The sequence below is a fragment of the Peromyscus maniculatus genome, chromosome 7 (assembly GCF_049852395.1).
Source record: "Peromyscus maniculatus bairdii isolate BWxNUB_F1_BW_parent chromosome 7, HU_Pman_BW_mat_3.1, whole genome shotgun sequence".
Classification (NCBI taxonomy): domain Eukaryota; kingdom Metazoa; phylum Chordata; class Mammalia; order Rodentia; family Cricetidae; genus Peromyscus; species Peromyscus maniculatus.
The window spans coordinates 103,408,841-103,428,782 of record NC_134858.1 but is presented as its reverse complement, the minus strand read 5'-3'; the positions used below and the strand labels follow the sequence as shown (position 1 = coordinate 103,428,782).

The window sequence follows — 19,942 nt, the reverse complement described above, 5'->3', positions numbered from 1 at the left end:
GAAATGAGAGAAGACAGCATTTCTGAAATCTGTGACCTGCTGCTCTGGCTTTAATAGTATTAATTAAAGTTTTAATATATAAATTATATGTATATACATAATAAATGCTAACTTTCAATCATAGGAAGTAGAAGTTGATGTTACTGATGTTGGCTGATGAGGGGGTATTGATCTGGTGCAGAGTGGACATATGGATGAAACTCAAGGATAATCTAAAAAGTTGAACCAATTATTTCAAGGCTCTTGGCTGTCTCCAGGTCTAAGCATTTGAGATGACTGGCAGTGAATTAAAGACTGAAAAATATAACAATTCTTTGGCAGTATTGGCCTTAACCATTTTTTTTTTCTTAGCAGCAGGATAAAGATTTTCACAATTCAGTAAAACTTTAGTGTAAGGTACTGTCTGTAACTATTTGGGGGCTAACTTTGGATTCAGTATTAGTAGAATGTTCAGGGCACAATCGGAAATGCTGAAAAACTTGCTTTGGATGGAATGTTTTAGGTCTGGGTATGTACATGTAGCTCGGTGCGAAGGTACTTGCACAGCAGTGCATGCAACCCTATGTTCCATCAAGCAACACACACATTCACAGTTTCAGTTAATTAGTCCAATATCTAACAATACATATGCCCTGATTTGCTTTTCTATTGCCTTTATAAGACAACGACCAAAAGCAACTCGGGGAGGGAAGGGTTTATTTGGCTTACACTTCCCAATCACAGTCCATCACTGAGGGAAGCCAAGGCAGGAACCTGGAGGCAGAAACTGAAGCAGAGCCCACGGAGGAACACTGCTTACTGGCTGCTTTTCTTGGCTCACTCAGCTTGCCATTTTATACAACCCAGGACGATCTGCCCATGGGTGGCACTCCCATAGTGATCCAGGCACTCCCACATCAATCAATTAAGAAAATGTCCCACAGACTTGCCTATAGGGCATCCTGATGGAAACATTTTCTTGGTTGAAGTTCCATCCTACCAGATGTGTCAAGTTGACAAAAAAAAAAACAAAAAACAGCACAACTATGAGATTACTTTTTCCATAAGTCTATATATGAATTTAAGTGTTTATATCATGTAATCTACCTTACAAATATTGTTTTTTAAATGATGATTGTTGTAGCATTAAGGTTCTGTAAGTACTATTAACTGTTACAAACTGATTTTAAAACTAAGCATAAGACGGCAAATTTATTATATAGAAACCACAAACTTATGCCACTGGTCATACAAACATAATTAAGCATACAAACCAAAGTGGAGATAATAAGTATTATTATAGATTTCTAGATTATCCTGGCCTCGAACTTGTGGCCATCCTCTCCTTCTGCCTCCTAAGAGTTGCATAAACCACCATGCCTGGTCATTTTTCAAAAAGAAAGTGTGTGTGTCGACCTCAAAGCTGTTCAGAATTTCTGATCCTAAATTTAGCTTAACTTCCCAGGTACCTAACACAGGAAGACAGACAACTTGGTTCATTATATTGAACGTGTGGTAGGAAGCATGTTACAGGCCCTGATATAAAAGAGTAACTTTGTAATAGTTATTTATTGATGGAAGAAAAATACCTGTAACATGTAGGGGCTTTTTCTTTGGAGCAGACTGGGGGTGGGAGGTGTCTTTGGAGGATGCTCAGGAACTGGCCATAGGTGTAGTTCTGCCCTCTAGTGGATATAGGTGAAAGATTGGCTCAATTGCTACCTGAGCTCACCAAGCTTAGCAATTATTCATCAAAAATCACTTACTAGTGGCTTGTGTGAGGTGCTAAGTGAAAGGCTGACTTGGAAAACGCTAGCGGCCGAGGCCATACCGGTTTTTCAGCTTCGATGGAGGGCGAGTTGCTATTCTAGCTATTCTGGTTGCATACACTCAGTGAAAAAGGTCAGGAGTCCTTCCTCGAGCTGTCGCTGGGAAGGAACCCTGCCCTTTCATGACACACGGGCTTTGGACACACTCCTGACCAGGGCAGAAGTTTGGAAACTGGCTCCATAATAAGTGACCCTCGCAAGACCAGAGAAGCAGCCAGAGCAGGTGTTTGCAAGGGAGGGTACGGCGCGTTGGGGGTGGGGGGACGCTGACAGAAACACCAGCTTCTGTCTGTGTCGTCCGGGGAGATTGTGACGGCCGCGGGACGGGAGAGACTTCCAGGGCTGTGTATAGAGTGCCCAGGCGACTCAGGGACACGGCCATGACTGCGTCTGGCCCTATGCCTCGATCCCGCGGCCGCCTCGAGGGAACGTGTGGCCGAGGAAGGGGACGGGCATGCTCCCGCCCCTTGCACCCGGCGGGTGTGTAGAAAGCGGGCAGACACCATTCCAAGAGTTCGTGAGGGGCCGCGGGCCCTGAGCGCAGTCCTACAAAGCCTCTCCATCGCCGGACAACGTCCATTGCGGCCCGCAGGCTCGGGCTCACTGCACTTCCGCTCACCCGCGCAGAGAGCCGGAGTGCGCCTGCGCGCGCGCCTCTCCCGGCGGAAGTGGTAGCGACAAAGCTCGGTGGGCGGCGGGCCGGGTAGTGCAGGGCGCGCCGGGCGGGCGGGCGGCGGGGAGGGGCGGAGCGCAGGAGGCGGAGGCGGGAGCAGAGCTGCTCGGCTGTGCGCGGAGACGCGCCGAGCCGACGGGCCGAGCTTGACGGGGGCCCCCTCGCCGCTCCTCCTCTCCCCTCCCCGCCGCTGTCCTGCTCCATCTCCGGTTCTCCCCTAGACGCGCGGCCGCCGCGCCGCCAGCAGCGCCGGTTCGCCCGAGGCGCGTGGGGCGCCCCCGCAGCCCCGCGAGTGAGTCCTCGCAGCCTGGAGATGGGGGGGACGTCTGGGGTGTCGGGGAGGATTCCGGGTATCCACTCCTGCCCCTATTTCCAGAAACTTCCAGGTCCGGAGGGAAGGGGGCGTCCGGGGGAATGCTGCTCGCCGGTAGGGGCGCCTCTCGGGCGCCGCCCGGCTGGTGCGAGGCGCTGGCGCTGCGGGCGGCGCAGGGGGTGGGCTGGGGAGGTGGCGGCTGGGCGGGGGTCGCCCTGCTCCTCTCCCCTCTCGTCAGCTCCGCTTCTCCTGGTTTCTCTTGCAGATGCTGCTGCTAGGGGTGGTGGGAGCAGCCGTGGGACGCGTGGCCGGGAGCGGGGGTGACAGCCTGGGATTCCGGGGTCTTCTCTTCCTTGTCCTCCTCCTCTCCTCTCTATTCCCAGTGTGGCCGTGGCTGACACTAAAGACTTTGTAGCCATCAACCCGAGTGCAGTTTCGATGGAAAATGAAGGTAAAGGCCCCTGGCAGGAGGGTTTGCAACGCAGAGTTGAGGGTGTGGTGGTTTGCTTTTTAAGTTGTCTGTCTTTTTCCACCTTTTTATTTTCATGATTATTTTTAATTGATTCCCCCCCCCCTTGCATGTGAAATGTCTGAGGATTGCCTCCCTAAGGGCATGAAGCTTTTATTTTGGCAACATGGGCATTGAGGGGATTAAGGTTCTGCGGGTGACAGCTTGATTCTGCTTTTCTGGGAAATTATTATTTTCTTTAGTATAGGGACTGGAACGGAAGTTTGCATTTGCGATAGCATCTGTGCACGTCCTTATAGCTCTTTGAAAGGAATCAGCGGATGGGAAGTGGAGATGGGAAGAGAAGGCAATGGATCGTATCTCTGTAGATTTGCATAGTAAGCTTTGTTAAAGATGTGCGACTGAAGTCAATTACACAGAAGATTTTTAAAATAAATTCTAACTTTGGAAAAAAGCACTTTTTTTTTTTCCAAATTCACAGGGGAAAAAAATCCAAAAAAACAAACAAACCCTTGAGTTTAATGAAATCTTCCGAGACAGTTTCCCTTCTTCAAGTTCCTCCCTATTTCAAAACATCTCTAGGAAGCTGACGGTGGAACCTGTTTGTTCCTATTACACATTATGTTTGGACACATTCAGTTGTTACATATTACTCAACTAGTTTGGCCTCATTAAAATAATGCTTTTTGTATATAGCCCTAATGTTTTAACAATTATTGAATATAGCACTGATGTTTTAAAAATTATTGAATAACTGAATAAATGATTTTTCTTCCCTCTTGAACCAGCCATGTTTATTGTTTGGATGACTTCTGGCTTGTGTGTGATCATTTTTCTCTTTTTTTCAACCCTTCTTCTTTTGACGAGGCTGCAAGATGCTAGAAAAGATAGTGGACAAATGATTGCTTCCCCCCCCCCCCCCCCCTTTCTTTCCTCCCTTGAATCTTTTGGTTTTAAAATCTTTGTCTGGTACACAGGAGCCGCAGCTAAGCTGATGTGTTTTTCCACTGTTGAGGATGTAAGCTTGACTGGCTAAGTAGGACTTGAAATTTTAGGATAGGTGTTTCTGGTGGATGCGGTCGGTAATCCGTTGTGCTATTGGAGAACTGTGGCATGTGTAGGAAAAGTGATGAGAGGCATGGGCTTGCCCAGTTGCATTCTAGCGGAGTAATTGGTGGAAGGCATTTCCTGACATACCGAAGCGTGGAACTGCGGAGGACTTAATGCTAATTGGGTTTTGAAGAAAGCAGTTGTGTTTTTTTTCTGGTGGTATGGAAATTTGTTTTTCCAAGCCCCTTCCCTCTTTTATAGATTGAAGAAAGGCAGATTTGTTTTTCCCAAGATAATATTAAGGGCCTTATGTACGGGTTTCTATTTAGAAATCTCTGGAAGTAAAATCTCCAAGTTATTGTACATCTGTGAGCTATTTTCAGAGTGTTACCAGATTTAGGAGGGTAGCCTGAAGTAGGTGGGTACTTGGCTGTTGGTTTTCTTTCTTGGTGTCTTAGGCATAAGCGTGAGTAATGAAGCTAGCATTCATCTGCTGAGGTAGAAGGGGGTGGTTGTTGGGTAGGAGTGTGTCTGTATTTTATGGCCACCCAAGAATGATGTGGCTTCATAGTAAAAGATTATAATGTCTTAAAACTTGAGGGTTTTTCTGCCACATCATTTTTGACCATCAAGAGACTATTTTTGTTGCTCTCTTAGGACGCTAATGTTTTTTTCCTATTTAAATATTTTTTGGAAAAACTTATAGACAGCCTAGAATCTTCAAAAGCAATTGACTATCTTAAAATAGGTTTGTATTTCTTTTCATTTTATAGTTTGTACCGTCTTCTGACCTGATTATTAACAGTTCAGAAGTGAGGATCCAAAATAATAAATTCTTGCCCTAATGCAAAACTGTATGGCTTTAGGTAAAACATTTCATCTTGCTGAGTTTCATCTATAAATTGGGATTGAAAATATGCAGCTCGCTGTGTGGCGGTGGCACACGCCTTTAATCCCAGCACTCGGGAGGCAGAGCCAGGTGGATCTCTGTGAGTTTGAGGCCAGCCTGGTCTATAGAGCGAGATCCAGGACAGGCACCAAAACTACACAGAGAAACCCTGTCTCGAAAAACCAATTAAAAAAAAGAAAAAAAGAAAAAGAAAATATGCAGCTCACAAAGTTGAAATGATGAGTGAGAAACACTGCAGACGGTCCTCTTGTGAGAGGGAAATCCTGGAATTTAAGAGCATGGCTTGTAGAACTAGGCATCTCACTGTGACTACTGCATCTCCACATTATTTGCCTTTGTGTAGATTATTAAAGCTTTTTGTGCTCTGGTTTCTTCATCTATAAAAATAAGGGTAATGGTAGCTACCTTAATGAGGTTGTTGTAGGTGCTCAAAACAGCATCTGGCATACAATAGATACTCAATAAATGTTAATTGTAAATAGCCTAGTTCACTGTTTGATGCATACTATTTATGCCACCTGGCATTAATGTCATGACAGTTCATTGTTGGAACTGGGAGTAGTAGTGGCCAAACTGCTCAGAATGAAGTTAGTAGTAGTTCAGTGTGGGGTGGGTTTAAGGAATTTTCTGTAGTAGGAGGGAGATAAGGTCCCCCCAACCCCCAAATCTGACACCGTGCTTCTGAGCTTTCTCAGCTTCTAAGTTTAATCGTCTATGAATGGGATATTGGCATCATTGGAGGAGTATGGTAAGTGAAGGCAGAGGATGGGTTGACACGGCTTTAATGAGTGATTAAGGCTTGCTGCTGTTGTCTAGATAGTTTTCCAGTAGGAGGGCAGATAAGTGGCACTGTTAGGTGTGAACTGTGTAGGTTATCTGATAGTGGCTGTCTAGAGCATTGGCATGTTTACAGGGGTTAAATCCTGGGAGGAAATGGCTTTATCCATTTACTGTAAACTTCAATTGTAGAGGTGTTTTCTTTGGCACGAGATTTTGATTCTTCTAGACTTTTTTTCCCAGGGCCCACTTAAACTTTGTCAGGAAAGCTTGACCTATTTTTAGCCATAGTGTCCTGGATGCTGCATGAATACTTCCTACCAGTCAGTAGCAGCATTTGAAGCCTTAATTTATTTCCTGGAATTTCAAGGATTAGTCCTAGACCAGTTGTTGGGATTTTTGTCCAAATCCCATGAAACTCCTTTTAGTATGCTTATTACAAGATAACTCTCACTTAGTAATCTGAGATCGACACATATACAGCTTTTTTATTTAAAAGTTGTTGATAGTTTAAAGGATGACTTATTAGAGAAGCTAGAGGGTTTTGTGGATAATTTTTTTTCTTCCTGTTAACTGCTTTAGTCTTTGTAACAAATTTGGCCTTTTCTAAAGAGCTGGCTGTTTAATGTCTCATAATACTGTTTAAATGTGTCTTTCACTCTTAAAAATGTAGTAATCTTCAGGATTTCAGGAAATGCTACATCTAGCTAGAAAACAACTCCCTATCTTTTGATGTTGTTTGTATTTATACTTGTTAAAATAGTTTATCACTCAATTTCAAATGGTTAATTGTTTTGGAATGTCTCAAGAAAGTACTTTGTTAGGACAGCTGAAGGGACTCTACGATGGAAAGAACAGAAGGAAAAGAAACCACTTTAGTTTTATTCCAGTTTTTAAAAGTATCTTAGTCTCTAGCTGTGAAAAATGTAGTTTATTTTATTTGCACTATTGTCTCTAAGATATTCTTATTTGGTACTTGAAAAAGGCCTGAAATCAAGAGTGTCTAAAGCATTTTTTTAAAGAGCAGAGACTATTGCAGAGTTTGTAAGCTATTAGACTCAGTAGCCTTTAGAAATTTTTTTGACATGTGTGTATGTGTGTATATTGTGTACATGGGCTACAGCATGTGTGTGCAGGTTATAGGACAACTTGGGAGTTGGTTATTTCCATCATGTGGATTCTGTAGATTAAATTTAGGTTGTCAGGCTTGTTGGCAAGAGTCTTTACCCACTGAGCCATCTCAACAGACTAGCAAGTCTTTGATAGTTGAATCCTAAATACTTAATTTCTCTTAGGATTCATGTGTGTTCTTATGCTTGTGAAATAGGTACTCTATGAAGTAAAACATCTCCTGAGCTCTGGTTTGCCTTACTATTCTGACCATTTAATGTCATCAGAATCTAGCTCTGTTAATTGAAACATTATGAAACAAAATAGTTGTCTGGAGGACACACTCGTGAATCCCAAAGCTGGTACTCTTTGGTGATCTTACTTAATCAGAATGTTTACAAGGGTGAATTTTGTTTTAAAGGTGGCAGGAATACCTTGTCTTGCTGGTAAAGTAAGTTAGGGTGATTTTAAATTGCACCTTTGTTACAGGTAATATTTTAAAGATAGCTTATGATTAGTTCAAGAGAGTCCTGAATTTCCCTTGTTAAAAAATAGTCTTATATAATATTTTCAGGAATCATTGTGACAAGGCTCTTTCTGCTTTTCCTAAGGACAAATGTTGGTAAAAGGAAGTAAAACTGGTTAGCGAGTGCTCAGGCTAGTACCATAATTTCACACAAGAAATAATTTCTCTAACATTTTAGGCTACGTTGATACATTTCTTTATAAATTTTAATGGCTGGGGTTTATATTCACTAATTTTTATGCATTTGTTACTGTATCCTTTGTCTTCTGGCTTTAAGTTGCTGTTGACAAGAGCATACATTTTAGTATATAAGTAATTACTCAGATGGTGTTGGGCTAAACTTGTGATGCATTTAGAAAAAGCTGGAAATGTGAAAAGGTTGGTGGTTTGGACAGTGATCTGGGCAGGGGTCAGGAACATTATCTCAGGGTGGCTGTAACTGGCGTCTGATTTGTCTCTGTTTGCTTTCTTTTCCTGCTACAGGTATTAGAGAATTTAGGAGTTGGACTTATGTACTGTACTTGTTAATTATAATTGCTTAAGTAAAACCTTTTAGCTTTGACATGTGGTGGTCACTTTGTAAATGTGCTGACCTTAAGTTGTGTGTCCCTGTTCTAGGATTCATGAAGTTAATCTAATGTGATGGACTTAGAGTGACTTGGTGGCATCCTTGTCAAAAAGTATTTGTATTTACTGGAGTAGAATTAGGCTGCGATAGATGCTCTGCTGTTTCATGTTTAGTCCTTTACAGAAAAATAGAGGTAACATTGAAAGGTTTTGAACATTGCCTGTGGTGTCTTCAACAGCTCATTGCCTTTGGGCTGGTCTGGTCAGATCCCCAGCAGTCGGCAACCAGGAAGGATAACACTTTCCTAAGGAACACTGCAGTAATGTTTTAGGGCAAAGTTAACTTAAAATGTGTCTGTATTTCCTCTCATCCTGTCTGTCACCTTTCACTTGTAGCCCCTAAAACTTGGCTTTTGACATTGTCATTTCCTTCATACATGTTATGATGGACCCCCTCCCTCCCTCCCTCCCTCCCTCCCTCCCTCCCTCCCTCCCTCCCTCCCTCCCTCCCTCCCTCCCTCCCTCCCTCCCCTGTTCGTGTGCAATGGCTCCAGAAGTCTTTGCTTGCCTGTGTTAGTGCTTCCTTAGTAGATGATTTGCTTTACTTCATCTGAGTTTCTACGTAGGTGGGAGTAGAAGTATTTGTCTCAGGCTTTCTTGGGAGTCAGACCCTCCTTGTTCTATGGAGTGTCATTGCTACGTTTCCTCAGAGGAGGCAAAGCCTCTCATGCCGTGAGTGCCAGAAATAGCATGTGGTGCATTTTGTAAAGGCGTGTAAACTAATCTCTTCTATGTCTTTTTCTTGATGCTGTGAGGGCTGCTATTACCCAGAGTTGATACCTGCCTTGTGAAACTAGAAACTAGTACCTGTGATCCTGTGTGAACTCCAGCTTCCTTTCCACCCCAGAAAAAGATGTGATTATTGCTGACTTCTCTTGTTGTTTTTTTTTTTTTTTTTAATGTGTATGGAGAGAGGTTTTAAATCAGTTCCATTAGAAGACCAAGGCTCAAAGTGTATTCTTTTGGTAGACACCCTCAGGTTGTCTCTTACTCTGTTCGAGCAGGGTCTGGCACATACGTATTGTTGATGGCATGAAAAAGTTGGCTTTCACTCTGGCTCTTTCATCTGGGGGTAATTTCACACTCCAGAGAACATTTGGCTGTGTCTGGAGACGTTATTGGTAGTCACAGCTGCAGCAGTGCTTCTGGCATCCGGTGAGTAGACACCGAGGATGCTGATGAACATGGTACTGTACACAAGTTAGCATCCCTCATCCCTCCTCCTTCCAGGCATTACTTAGCCCAAAATGGTGGTACCTGTTGAGAAACACTTCTCTAACCAAAGGCAAGAAAAGCGCTTCTGAGCCTTGGTTTCCCCCTTTGTAAAGAGGTGTGACTACTCTTAGGCTTGTCAGGGTTTATAGGGTCACATGTGCACAGGTGCCTAGCACCCAAAAGCTACAAAGCAAATGCAGATTTTCTATGACTTCGTTAAGGGAAAGGGGAATTTTGGCCATTGATACTTTAGCTTAGAATTCAAAGGCTTTAGTATTTGTCTTGAGTTCTAAGTTGGGTGTCTAGGAAGCCTATAGTAGCTTTTATAGATTAGTGCTTTTCTTTTGGTTTTATCAAGTATGCTGCTGCTTTGGTTTGGGATTTTAGTATTTTATAACTTAGTAGTAGAGAAAAATACTGAAATTAATGATTAAATGTCATAGCTTCTGCTTACTTATTTTTAGACTGTAAATACATTACAGGTATTACCTGTTGCTTCAGAACTTTTTTTTAGGTCAAGACTGAAGTATTAGAAATTTTTTTTTTCTTTTTCTTTCTTTCTTTTTTTTTTTTTTTTGTGTGTGTGTGTGTGATTGTTTGTATGTGTGCATGTGTATGTATGTACGCACATGAGCTTATATAGGCTAGAAGTTCAGGTTGGATGTCGTCTTCTTGCTTTCCACCGAATTTTTGAGAAGGGGTCTTTCACTGAACCTGAACTTGCCACTTCTGTTAGGCTGGCTGGTCAGTGAGCCCCTGGGATCTCTACCTGTCTGCCGCAGCCCCAGCACTAGGGTTATAGATGTGCTCAGCCTCACCTGGCTTTTTAGAGGGGTGCTGGGGATGCTAGTCTATCAGGGACTCTACCCACTGAGCCATTCCCCAGCCCTTCTAAACTATTTCTTTGTGAATATGCCAGACTACCAGGGTTTGTAATACTTTCTCCCTTTTACCCATTTACAAAGATTCCAGTTGACATTCTTTGAGGTCAGAAGATACTATGCATTTAATGTAAGCAAAAACATCTTCCTTCAACTAAAACTGTGGTGCTCAGAGTTGACTGCTTTTGATGATAATCAGTTGTATCTGCTGGTAAACTACTTTTAAGGACTTAGTAGCTTTGATGGTAATCAGTTGTATCTGCTGGTAAACTACTTTTAAGGACTTAGTAGCTCCTCATTGCATCTCTAACTACACACTTGGCCAGCAAGCGGAAGGGTATCACGATGATGGCTGGTTTCATAAGGGTTTGGTTTGCAATTGCCTGCAAGTTAAGGCCACCAGTTAATTGCTTCACGAAGTGAATATTGTATAGAAATATTGCAGGAAAATACGATGGGACTCTAACATTGGTTAGTGCAGTTGATGAGAGAGCGTGGCGGCAGAGGCTTCAGGTGCTGAATGTGGGGTGGTACAAATAAGTTACAGATTTGAAAAAGGTATGGATAGCATGACACACCTTCTCTCCACCAGATATCTTTAGTAATTCCTATAAACTGGTATTAATGATGAATGCCCATCTTGCAACTTGATTTAAAAAACAATGCTAGATTCTTTCCGTAGAGCAGTATAATTCAAGTGTGATTATCTGTTGGATATAAATCTAATTGTCAAGAGCTTTTCTAAATTGCTTCAACTTTTTGTGTTTAGTTAACATTAACTTACACAAATGGTACAGTGCTAGTCCAAAGGGTTCCCAGGTGTCTGCTTCCTGAATTTTCCATGGTTGCACTGGATACATCATGGTGTAATTATCAAAACTAGGAAACTCACAATTACAAACTATCCTTTCTAGCCCAATTCAGGACCCGTCCTCCCGTTTAGTTGTCATTGTTCTTGTCTCCTTCCATCTCTCATGTTTCTGATCTTTTACTTCCTCATTGTATGTGAGCTGGACACTTGAAGAGTGATGGTCAGTTGTTTTTGTCTCTTGATTTTGAGTTCACTGGATGATTGATTACTCATGATTAGTATGTCTTATGACAGTAAAGTTACGGTGATCATTTCATTAAGATAGTGTCTGCTGTTTTCCATTGAAAGTCAGTTTTCCGTCTGCAGTTCATAATACATATTATTTTTACCTTTGTGAGAGAACAGTTAATGATCTCTTTGTCATGAGCACTTCTAGAGCGGAAGCACTTTGCATCTGCGAGCTCTTTGTGCTTCCCTGCATTTTCTTAGGCTAATTCTCCCATCTGTACTGTTTCTTGGAGAGAATAGTTACTTGTGTGATGTTTTTTAACGACTGCCAGTTTTCTCATTCCTGTGGCTCTTTTTAAAAAAGATTTATATATGTATGCATGCATGTATTTTATGTATATACCTGCTTTGTCTGCATGTACATCTGCACACCAGAAAGAGGGCATTGGATCTATGAGACTACAGTTATAGATGGTTGTGAGCCACCATGTGGAATATAGTTTTTTTGATCAAATTATTCCTGTGTTTTTTCTATAATACATTCTGTTTTGACAGCACTAATGTACTTTCTGGTGCCTCATGATGTTGGAGGTGCATCTTGGTTGTTTTGTTGTTTATTTGAACCAACTATGGAATCATACCATTTTCCTAAAGGATCTGGGAGCATATGGAGAACAGTATCTAGAAACTAACATGTGTGGCGGGTGAGCTCAGTCAGTGGTCCTGAGGTTTTGTTGAATTGAGTTAGCAGGTCACATACAGTAACATATCTACATGTTTTTATTTCCTTATCTGTCACTTGTACTATACATAATTTCTGTGAGTGAATACTGACGGTTGTTTCAACTGGTAGAACCAGAGTTTATTCTAGTCTAATATTTGTTGAAGCCTCTCTCTCCTACTATATCCTGTGCTGCTGGGGCCTGGAAATCTGTGTAGGGACAGTGAAATAATGAGGAAAGGAAAGACACACAGACAGAAAAGCTGGGGTCAGGTAGCCGTGTATGCCTTTATGGAGCTTCTCCAACTTTGCAGCATCCTGGAACCTCAGCATTAATTGTGCACAGCACTGAGGGGGTGTGGTGTGGTGCGTTAACTGGTATCCATAGGTGAGCAGTCTCAGGATGTAAACATCTGGGAGGAGGAGTCTGTGGTTGCTAGCGTTTGCATTCACTGCCAACGTTTGCACTTGGACTGAGCCTGACCTGGGGTGTGTGTGGGGGGGGTGTCTTTGCCAATTTCCCATGTGTCTGAGGCATCTGGATTTGGCCATTCTCATATCAACAATACTTGTTCACCTAGAACTTCATTCACTCTTCATTTGTTCATTCAAGACTTCCTCTGCTCCCCACACTTTACTTTTTATGTCTTTTTTCAAAAGTCTCATCCACAGTAATTGATTGATTTGTTCAGTCCTAATTCACAACCATTTCCTCATAAGAAATACATTAAAAATGTTATTAGTATGTATGTGTGAGTATTTGGTTGTGCATGCCATGTTACATATGTGAAAGCTAGATGACAACTTTGGGGAGTTTGCTCCCTTATCTTTATGTGGGTTCTGGAGATTTAACTCAGGTCACCAGGCTTGAGCGGCAAGTGCCTTTATCTGTTGAGCTATCTCCCTGGTCCAGGAAATACATTTTAAAGTAGAACACACTATTTTTCATTAGCTTTGTAGTACGTAGGCAAATTCTCTTTTCCGAAGATCCTTGGCTTGGTTTCTTCCCTGCCTACTTGGGTTTCCATGTGCAATGCAGATTAGGTTCAACTTCTTCCAGTTGTATTCTGTTTTAGCCTCCGTCCACATCTTGTTTGATTTTAATTATTTTAAAATCTATTTGAAGTAAATGGTGACCACATTTCTCTCCTATTTATTTATAGTAGAGAGCTGCTTGTAAAAAGACTAGATTTGCTTACAGTTGGGCAGAGCTGCGTTGTGTGCCCGCCCGGTAGCAGTTAGAGTAGAGCACAAGGAGCCTTCATTCCCCTGGGCTGGCTTGCTTGGTTCCCTAGCTACAGCTCTCCCTCTCCATCTTCCTTCCACATTGGGGAATTTGTACCAGCCAGAGTTCCATGACTGTCAGTGTTTGATGTTGCTTCCCAGATGAATCTTCTTTGCTCTGGATGTTCTAGAGCCAGAGTCACCCGGCTGAGTGCTTATTCTCTGTTGCTGTAGTAAATCATGATTTGTTTCGTAAAACTTGACCTTTACTTTTTAAAAAAGATATAATCCATATGCCACACAATTCCGTTTTGAAGTGTAACTCAGTGTGCTTCAGCACATTTGCAGCATCCTCTCTAGTCTGATTGCAGAGCCTTTGCATTACCTCCCCAAAGAAACCTTTATCCTATTAGCATTCACTTCCCGATCTTTCCTTCTCCAGCTCCTAGCAACTACTAATCTAGTTTCTGTGTTTGGATTTTCCTATTTTGTGCATTTTGTGTAAATGTAATCAAACAGTGTGACTTTTTATGTTTGGCTTCTTTCAATTTATCCATGTTTTGGTATGTATTAGTACTTTATTTCTATTTGTGGCTGAATGATATTCTAAGGTATAGGTATATCATATTTACTCATTCATCATTTGATGGACATTAATCTGTATTTACTTTGTGACAGTTATAAGTAATACTGCTGTGAATGTTCATATATAATTTTTTTTATGAAGTATGTTTTCCTTCCTTTGGGTGCATCTGTGGTTACTGATCCATATGGTAATACTGTGTTTAGTTGAGGAGCTGCAGCAGTATTTGATCATTTGCATTCTTTCTGGCAGTGCAGGTGTCAAAATAATTCCTTCACATCCTCCTACATTTTACTCTTTTGTTTTAAAATTGCCATCCCAGGGGTATGAGGTGGTTGTACATTCTAGTTTTGGTGTGTTTCCCAATCACTGATGATGCCCAGCATCTTTTCATGTGCTTACGACCACGAGTATTTTTGGAGTAGTTCAGGTCTCTAACCACTTCATAATTTTTTTGTTATTTATTTTTTAGTTAAGAGTTCATGAATAAATTTTTTATATCTCCCTATAAATATTTTGGGTACTGGATAGGAATATATACTTTAGCTGTACTTATGTTAGAATTAATTTCACAATTATTTATTAGGCCCTTACTGGAGGTTTTTTTTTTTTAAAGTATTTTCCCTGTTCTGTGGGCTTTCTTTTTAGTTTCTTTTTTTTTTTTTTTTTTTTTTTTTTTTTTTTTTTTTAAAGATTTATTTATTATGTATACAGTGTCCTGCCTGCAGGCCAGAAGAGGGCACCAGATCTCATTACAGGTAGTTGGGAGCTACCATGTGGTTGCTGGGAATTGAACTCAGGACCTCTGGAAGAGGAGTCAGTGCTCTTAACCTCTGAGCCACCCTTCCAGCCCTCTTTTTAGTTTCTTGATGTTGTGGTTTTCCTTGCATTTATCATAAGCTTTAAAATTGTGAAAATTTACATTTTTGTTTGTTGTTTGTGCTTTGATTTTTAGACCATGATGATTAAATGTGATAAAGATTTATGTTTTATTCTAAGTAGTTTACAGTTTCTCTCTCAAACTTGATCAATTTTGAGATAAAAAACCAGCTGTATTCTTTGGCGGGGAATCTCATCCATTTAGAAGACTATTTCTTCATTGAGTTGTCTTTGTACCCTCAGTTTTCCATAAGTGAAATTTATCTCCTGGCTTGGGGCTCTGTTCCATAGTCTGTGCTGATGCCAACGTCACAGTGTTTTGACTACTGTATAGTTTGTAGTACATTCTGAGTATGAGACCAACTTTTTTTTTTTTTTTTTTTTTTCCAGACTGTTTATTCTGCTTTGGTCCCCTTGTATTTCTGTGTGGGCTTTGGAATCTGCTTGTCTGTTTCTGTAAAAGAGTTAGTTGGAGTTTTTATAGATACTACATTGAATTGTCCTTTATTGAGATTTAAATATTCTTACATAGGTAGAAAAGTAAAGCTTTTAAAAAGGGATTTTGTTTATTTTTGTCTTATGTGTATATTTGAGTGCCTGCATAGATGTCTGTGTACCCATGAGTGCCTAGTTCCCTAGGAGGCCAGAAGAGGGTGTCAGATTCCCTGGAGCTGGAGTTACAGACAATTGTGAGCCACCAGATGCAAGTGCTGGGAACCAAAATCTGGTCTTCTACAAGAGCAGCAAGTGCTCTAAACTGTTGAACATCTCTTCAGCCCCACAAGTGAGGGCTTCTAAGAGCTTCTGGGGTATTTGCTTATGACCGTATTCTAGGTAGTGTATAAAGAGGCTGTGTAAAAGCTTACATGCGTCCTGTTTTATTCCTCTTCTCTTTGCTGATGAATTAGCTAGTGTTATAAAGATGGTTAGCTGACCTTAGAAAGAGAGTGTGAAGTTGGAATAGTAAAAACTTAAAAAAAAAAACATGATGTGAAATCTCAAAATGAATTATATACATACTTAAATAATTTATAGAGGGTTACTTTCCTGCAGAAGACCTTAATCTATAAGAAATAGTAACTTGTAGAGAAAAAGGGCAAAAGACACAAGGAAGTACTTCACAGAAAGAGACTGCAGATGGCCACAAGAACCATGAAAAGGTTTTCAGTGTAGTAAAACCTGTGAATGTTCATATATAATTTTTTTATGAAGTATGTTTTCCTTCCTTTGGGTGCATCTGTGGTTACTGACCAGTAAAGAAGTGGACCCATTAGAACAAGTACCAGCTGGATTCTGGCACATGTTTTCAGCTGAGGCAGAATGTTCTCCAGTTCCTTGTCAGCCTGAGCTACCTAACAAGGTCCTGTCTGAACCCTTCCCCACAATCTACACATTAATAATGATTTCCTACTCATCTGATTGGTAGCAGTTAGGAGTGTGGTGGTACCTGGACCTAGCCAGGTTTCAGGCAGAGTAGAAACTCCTGAACATTATGGGAGAGGCTTGGCACAGTTCTTCAGAAGTCAGTTTAGCAGCAACTACCAGAATACCAAACACCTCAGTATTGTCTCTTCTGGGAGTATAACGGATGTCCATTACAGCAGCTGTGGTGACATTAGGTCCAAGATGAATTGAGTTAAAAAAGTAATTGTAGTTGTTTGGTTCTGTTTGTAATAATGATAAGAAAGAAATGAAAAGTATTGAAGCATGTATCCTGAAGTTGGTGGCGCTGTGTGGAGAGACAGCTTCCCTCTGGGCATAGGTGCATAACACTACCACATTTATCTCAAACTCATTTTCTTATGACTTGCCCCCTCCTTTTTTAAAAAATGAGCAAGAAAACACCATTAAAGTAATATACTCTACTTTAGGAATAAGATTTTTTTTTCTTTATGCACAATCCCTACTGGTTTTCAGAGGTAAATGCATTTTGTTATCTATATTTGCAAATGGATTAGAAGGAGCATTTATGTACAAATATTTTATAGCATTTAGGACCTTTTATTTCATTCCTAAGCATTGTAAGCATGGGAGAAAAAATGATTTACTAGATAGATGTGATTATACTAGGGTTTTGTTTCTGTGGCGCTGGGCACCAGTCCAGAGCCATGTGAATGCTGAACAAGAGCTCTGTCCCTGCGTAGTAGCTGTCCTGACGCTGCCAGATTCAGTTCCTCTGTGTAGAACATCTAAGAACTAGCATGAATGTGAGCCCCATGGAGGCCATGCTCTGGAAGTTAGGGCTCTGTGTGGAGGGAGACATTTCATATCATCTCCTCAGAGGGGCCACCCATTCAAGTGCTGGAAACTCGTGTCACCTTGGGCCTTACCCTGGGCTCACAGTGGCAGTGAGATCCTCCGTTCTTGGCCAGATTAATCCTAGAGTGATTGGGGTTCGAAGGGGCCCCCTTCCTAGCCCACATGACGCGGCTCCAGTGCTGGCCTGAGGAGTTTCTGGCAACTGTTGGAGTTGGTTGTATTCATTCTGCTCTTCCATGGCATGTTTCCTATTCAAGTATTTGGCTGTTTCTGTCATGGTCTTTCTTTATAGAAACCTTAGTGGAATCCAGGTAATGGTCAAGCACTGCCCTTCATAAGTCTCTTTTCCAGGCCAAATATTATAATTCTTCCCATTAATATTCTTCTTTTTAAAAATTTGTTTCCCTTCAAGTCTTCTTTAAAATATTTTCCAGAAATGTTAGCATGGTTTGACATGTTTTGGAGTAGGCTTCAGTAATGCCCTACAATGCACATAGCCTCCTTAAGGCGTTTTTAGATTATTTCAAGTGTTCTGAGCCTGTTACTCCCCTGTTGGAAAGGCAGTCTTTGTGGTGATATGGAGTAGGGTTTAGGACTGAAGTCACATTGAAGAGAGACTTTCCCAGCTCTTTTAAGTGGTGGATAAAGTCAGCTCCCCTTCATGTTTGTCTGAATTACTGTTCTAGAGCCGTTCTATCTGGTGCTTAGTAGTTGGTTTTTACATTTGTGTGCAATACATACGTGCTTACTTTCGTAAAGAGGAAGTAGAAGTGTGTTGCTTCTACACATTGGTGCATCCCGGTAAGCTCCTTTGAATTTTATTTCCATATTAAAGTCTCACTGATATCATCTTGGAGAAGTGCTGTTTATCTGAGTTGTCAATAAAGTACTAAACAGTTTGCAGCCTAGTGGAACACCTAGTATACTGAGCTGTTAGGGCTGGAGGCTTACCTCACCAGAAATGACTTCAGTTTTGGCCTTGGGCTTCAGTGTGGCAGAATTGATAGGATGTCTTGTTGGAGACAGTACAACCCTAGAGTCCTTGCATGAGTACTGCTTGTAAGTGATCACTGTGTACTTTGTATAAATTTCAGAAATCATCCGCTCAGTCTATTAGAGGAATTTCAGTGTGTGTGTATGTGTGTTAGGAAAAGAGAGAAGGTGGGAGGTGAAAACTCCGATTCTGACTCTGCTTTTAGGCACATTTTGTTTTCAGATTGTAATTAAAGCTAGTCTCACCATACTTAGATTAATTCGGAGTGTGATTTGCTTTTTGAAGCTTTTGGGATACTTGATTAGTTTAAATACAGTTTCTGTGGGAGTTAAGAGTTCTGGGAGAGTCAGATGTTGGCTCAGTTGTTCGTACTCCTTATTAGTCTTGTTAGTTTCTCTTTAGCCTGGGCAAATTATTCTTTTGTGTTTAATTACTCCAGCTATTAAATAGGAGAAATGGCAATACCTCCTTCAAAGGGTTTTCTTGGGATCATGTGGAGTAACATGGGTAAGGAACCATGGCCACACTCACCTTCCTGTTTATGCCTTTCTGCACTCACTCCTGCTGCTCTTCCATGTGCACTTTACCACTGGGCTGTGCCCCAGCCAGCCCTGGCCTTTTGTTCTTTTTAATGTAAAGAGTCAGAATAATAGAAACACCAGTATATTATAGGTTCTTTAAGGACTTTTCAAATAATGGCAGACACCTTGGATGCTTTGGGAGGCAGAATTTGAGGCCATCTTGGTCTATATAGCTAGTTCCAGGCCAGCTGTGGCTACATAGTGAGAAGACCTTGACTCACCACCCCGCCATGAAAAGAAACAAACAAAACCAACTAAGCAAGCAACCAACCAAAACCAATCTCAGAACCACCATATGCCAAAAAACGCATATCAGTTTCCTTTGCTTGAGAGGGAAACAATTGGTTACCAGACAGGTAAAATTCAGGCTAACTGGTCAATGAGGAGAGAGCTGTTTGTCTTAGCTTGCTTTCTGTGTAACCTATTGCCTATAAAAACGTGTGTGGTGTTTTCTTGCCGTCTTTACTGTTAGCATTTATTTTTGACCGCCTTTATTCATGTTGGGGACTTGCTTTTCTAGACAGAGCTTCTGTTGTGCACTGATTGAATTCATTTCTGGGATTGTGCCCTTCAAATGGCTGTGTCAGCCATTGGTTGGCAGAAGCAAAGCACAGTGGTGGAGTCTAAAAAGACCAAACTTACTGAGTAAAGAGTATTTCCCCAAACTCATGATCTGAGCATCTTGGAATTGGTTTGTTGGCTTTATGTAAGTCAGACATGGTTTAGTTGGATGACAGATGTTTAACGACAGTTGTATTCAGCCCTAGTAGGTGGGAATGAATACCAAAGTCTGTTTCAGACTCTTGCTTTAAGTGCCCTTAGTGCTGGAAATTGAAATGTAGCAATTTTATTTCACTCTGATATTTATTAAAGCTGCTAAAACTTGGGATCAAGAGGTGTAATTTTACTTACACAAATTTTTCTCAAAATGTTTTCTTGTGATATGTTCTATTTTGTTTTCTATTGTTGTGATTCTACTGTGTTCAACACCTCTATGTAAATAGAATCCTGCAGTGTTTGTCTTTGTGCATCTATCTTATTTTTCTTATAGTGGTCTTAGCATTTGTGTTCTAATATTTTGCAGTTTTCCTTTTTCCAAACTAGCATCCCACTGTATGTATATACCACATTTTATTTATTAATTTGTTGATAGATATTTAGGTTGATTCCACACCTGTCCCTGTTACGTCATGAATAGTGCTGTGAAGAGCACTGGAATACTAATGCATTTGAGATCTTGATTTTAATTCTTTCTAATCAAGACTTAAAAAAAGTTGTTTCTGGAGCACTTGGCAATTACCTT

The 19,942-nt window shown here is 41.2% G+C and overlaps 1 protein-coding gene across 19 annotated transcripts in view; it reads left to right on the top strand.

The window, feature by feature from the left end:
* Positions 1-19,942, top strand: part of Atp2c1 (ATPase secretory pathway Ca2+ transporting 1) — a 120,639-nt gene that overhangs the window by 24,671 nt on the left and 76,026 nt on the right. For 2 of the 19 annotated variants that reach the window (XM_076576960.1, XM_076576954.1), the window contains exons 1-2: positions 2,149-2,288; positions 3,060-3,245. The exons of 1 other annotated variant lie outside the window; for it this stretch is intronic. In XM_076576960.1, the coding sequence (XP_076433075.1) occupies positions 3,240-3,245 (6 nt within the window). In that variant the 5' untranslated portion in view covers positions 2,149-2,288; positions 3,060-3,239. Of the gene's footprint in view, positions 1-1,861; positions 2,032-2,110; positions 2,496-2,540; positions 2,868-3,059; positions 3,246-19,942 lie in introns of those variants that run through there. 16 more of the 19 variants (XM_076576962.1, XM_076576964.1, XM_076576966.1 and 13 more) reach the window with 16 other exon arrangements.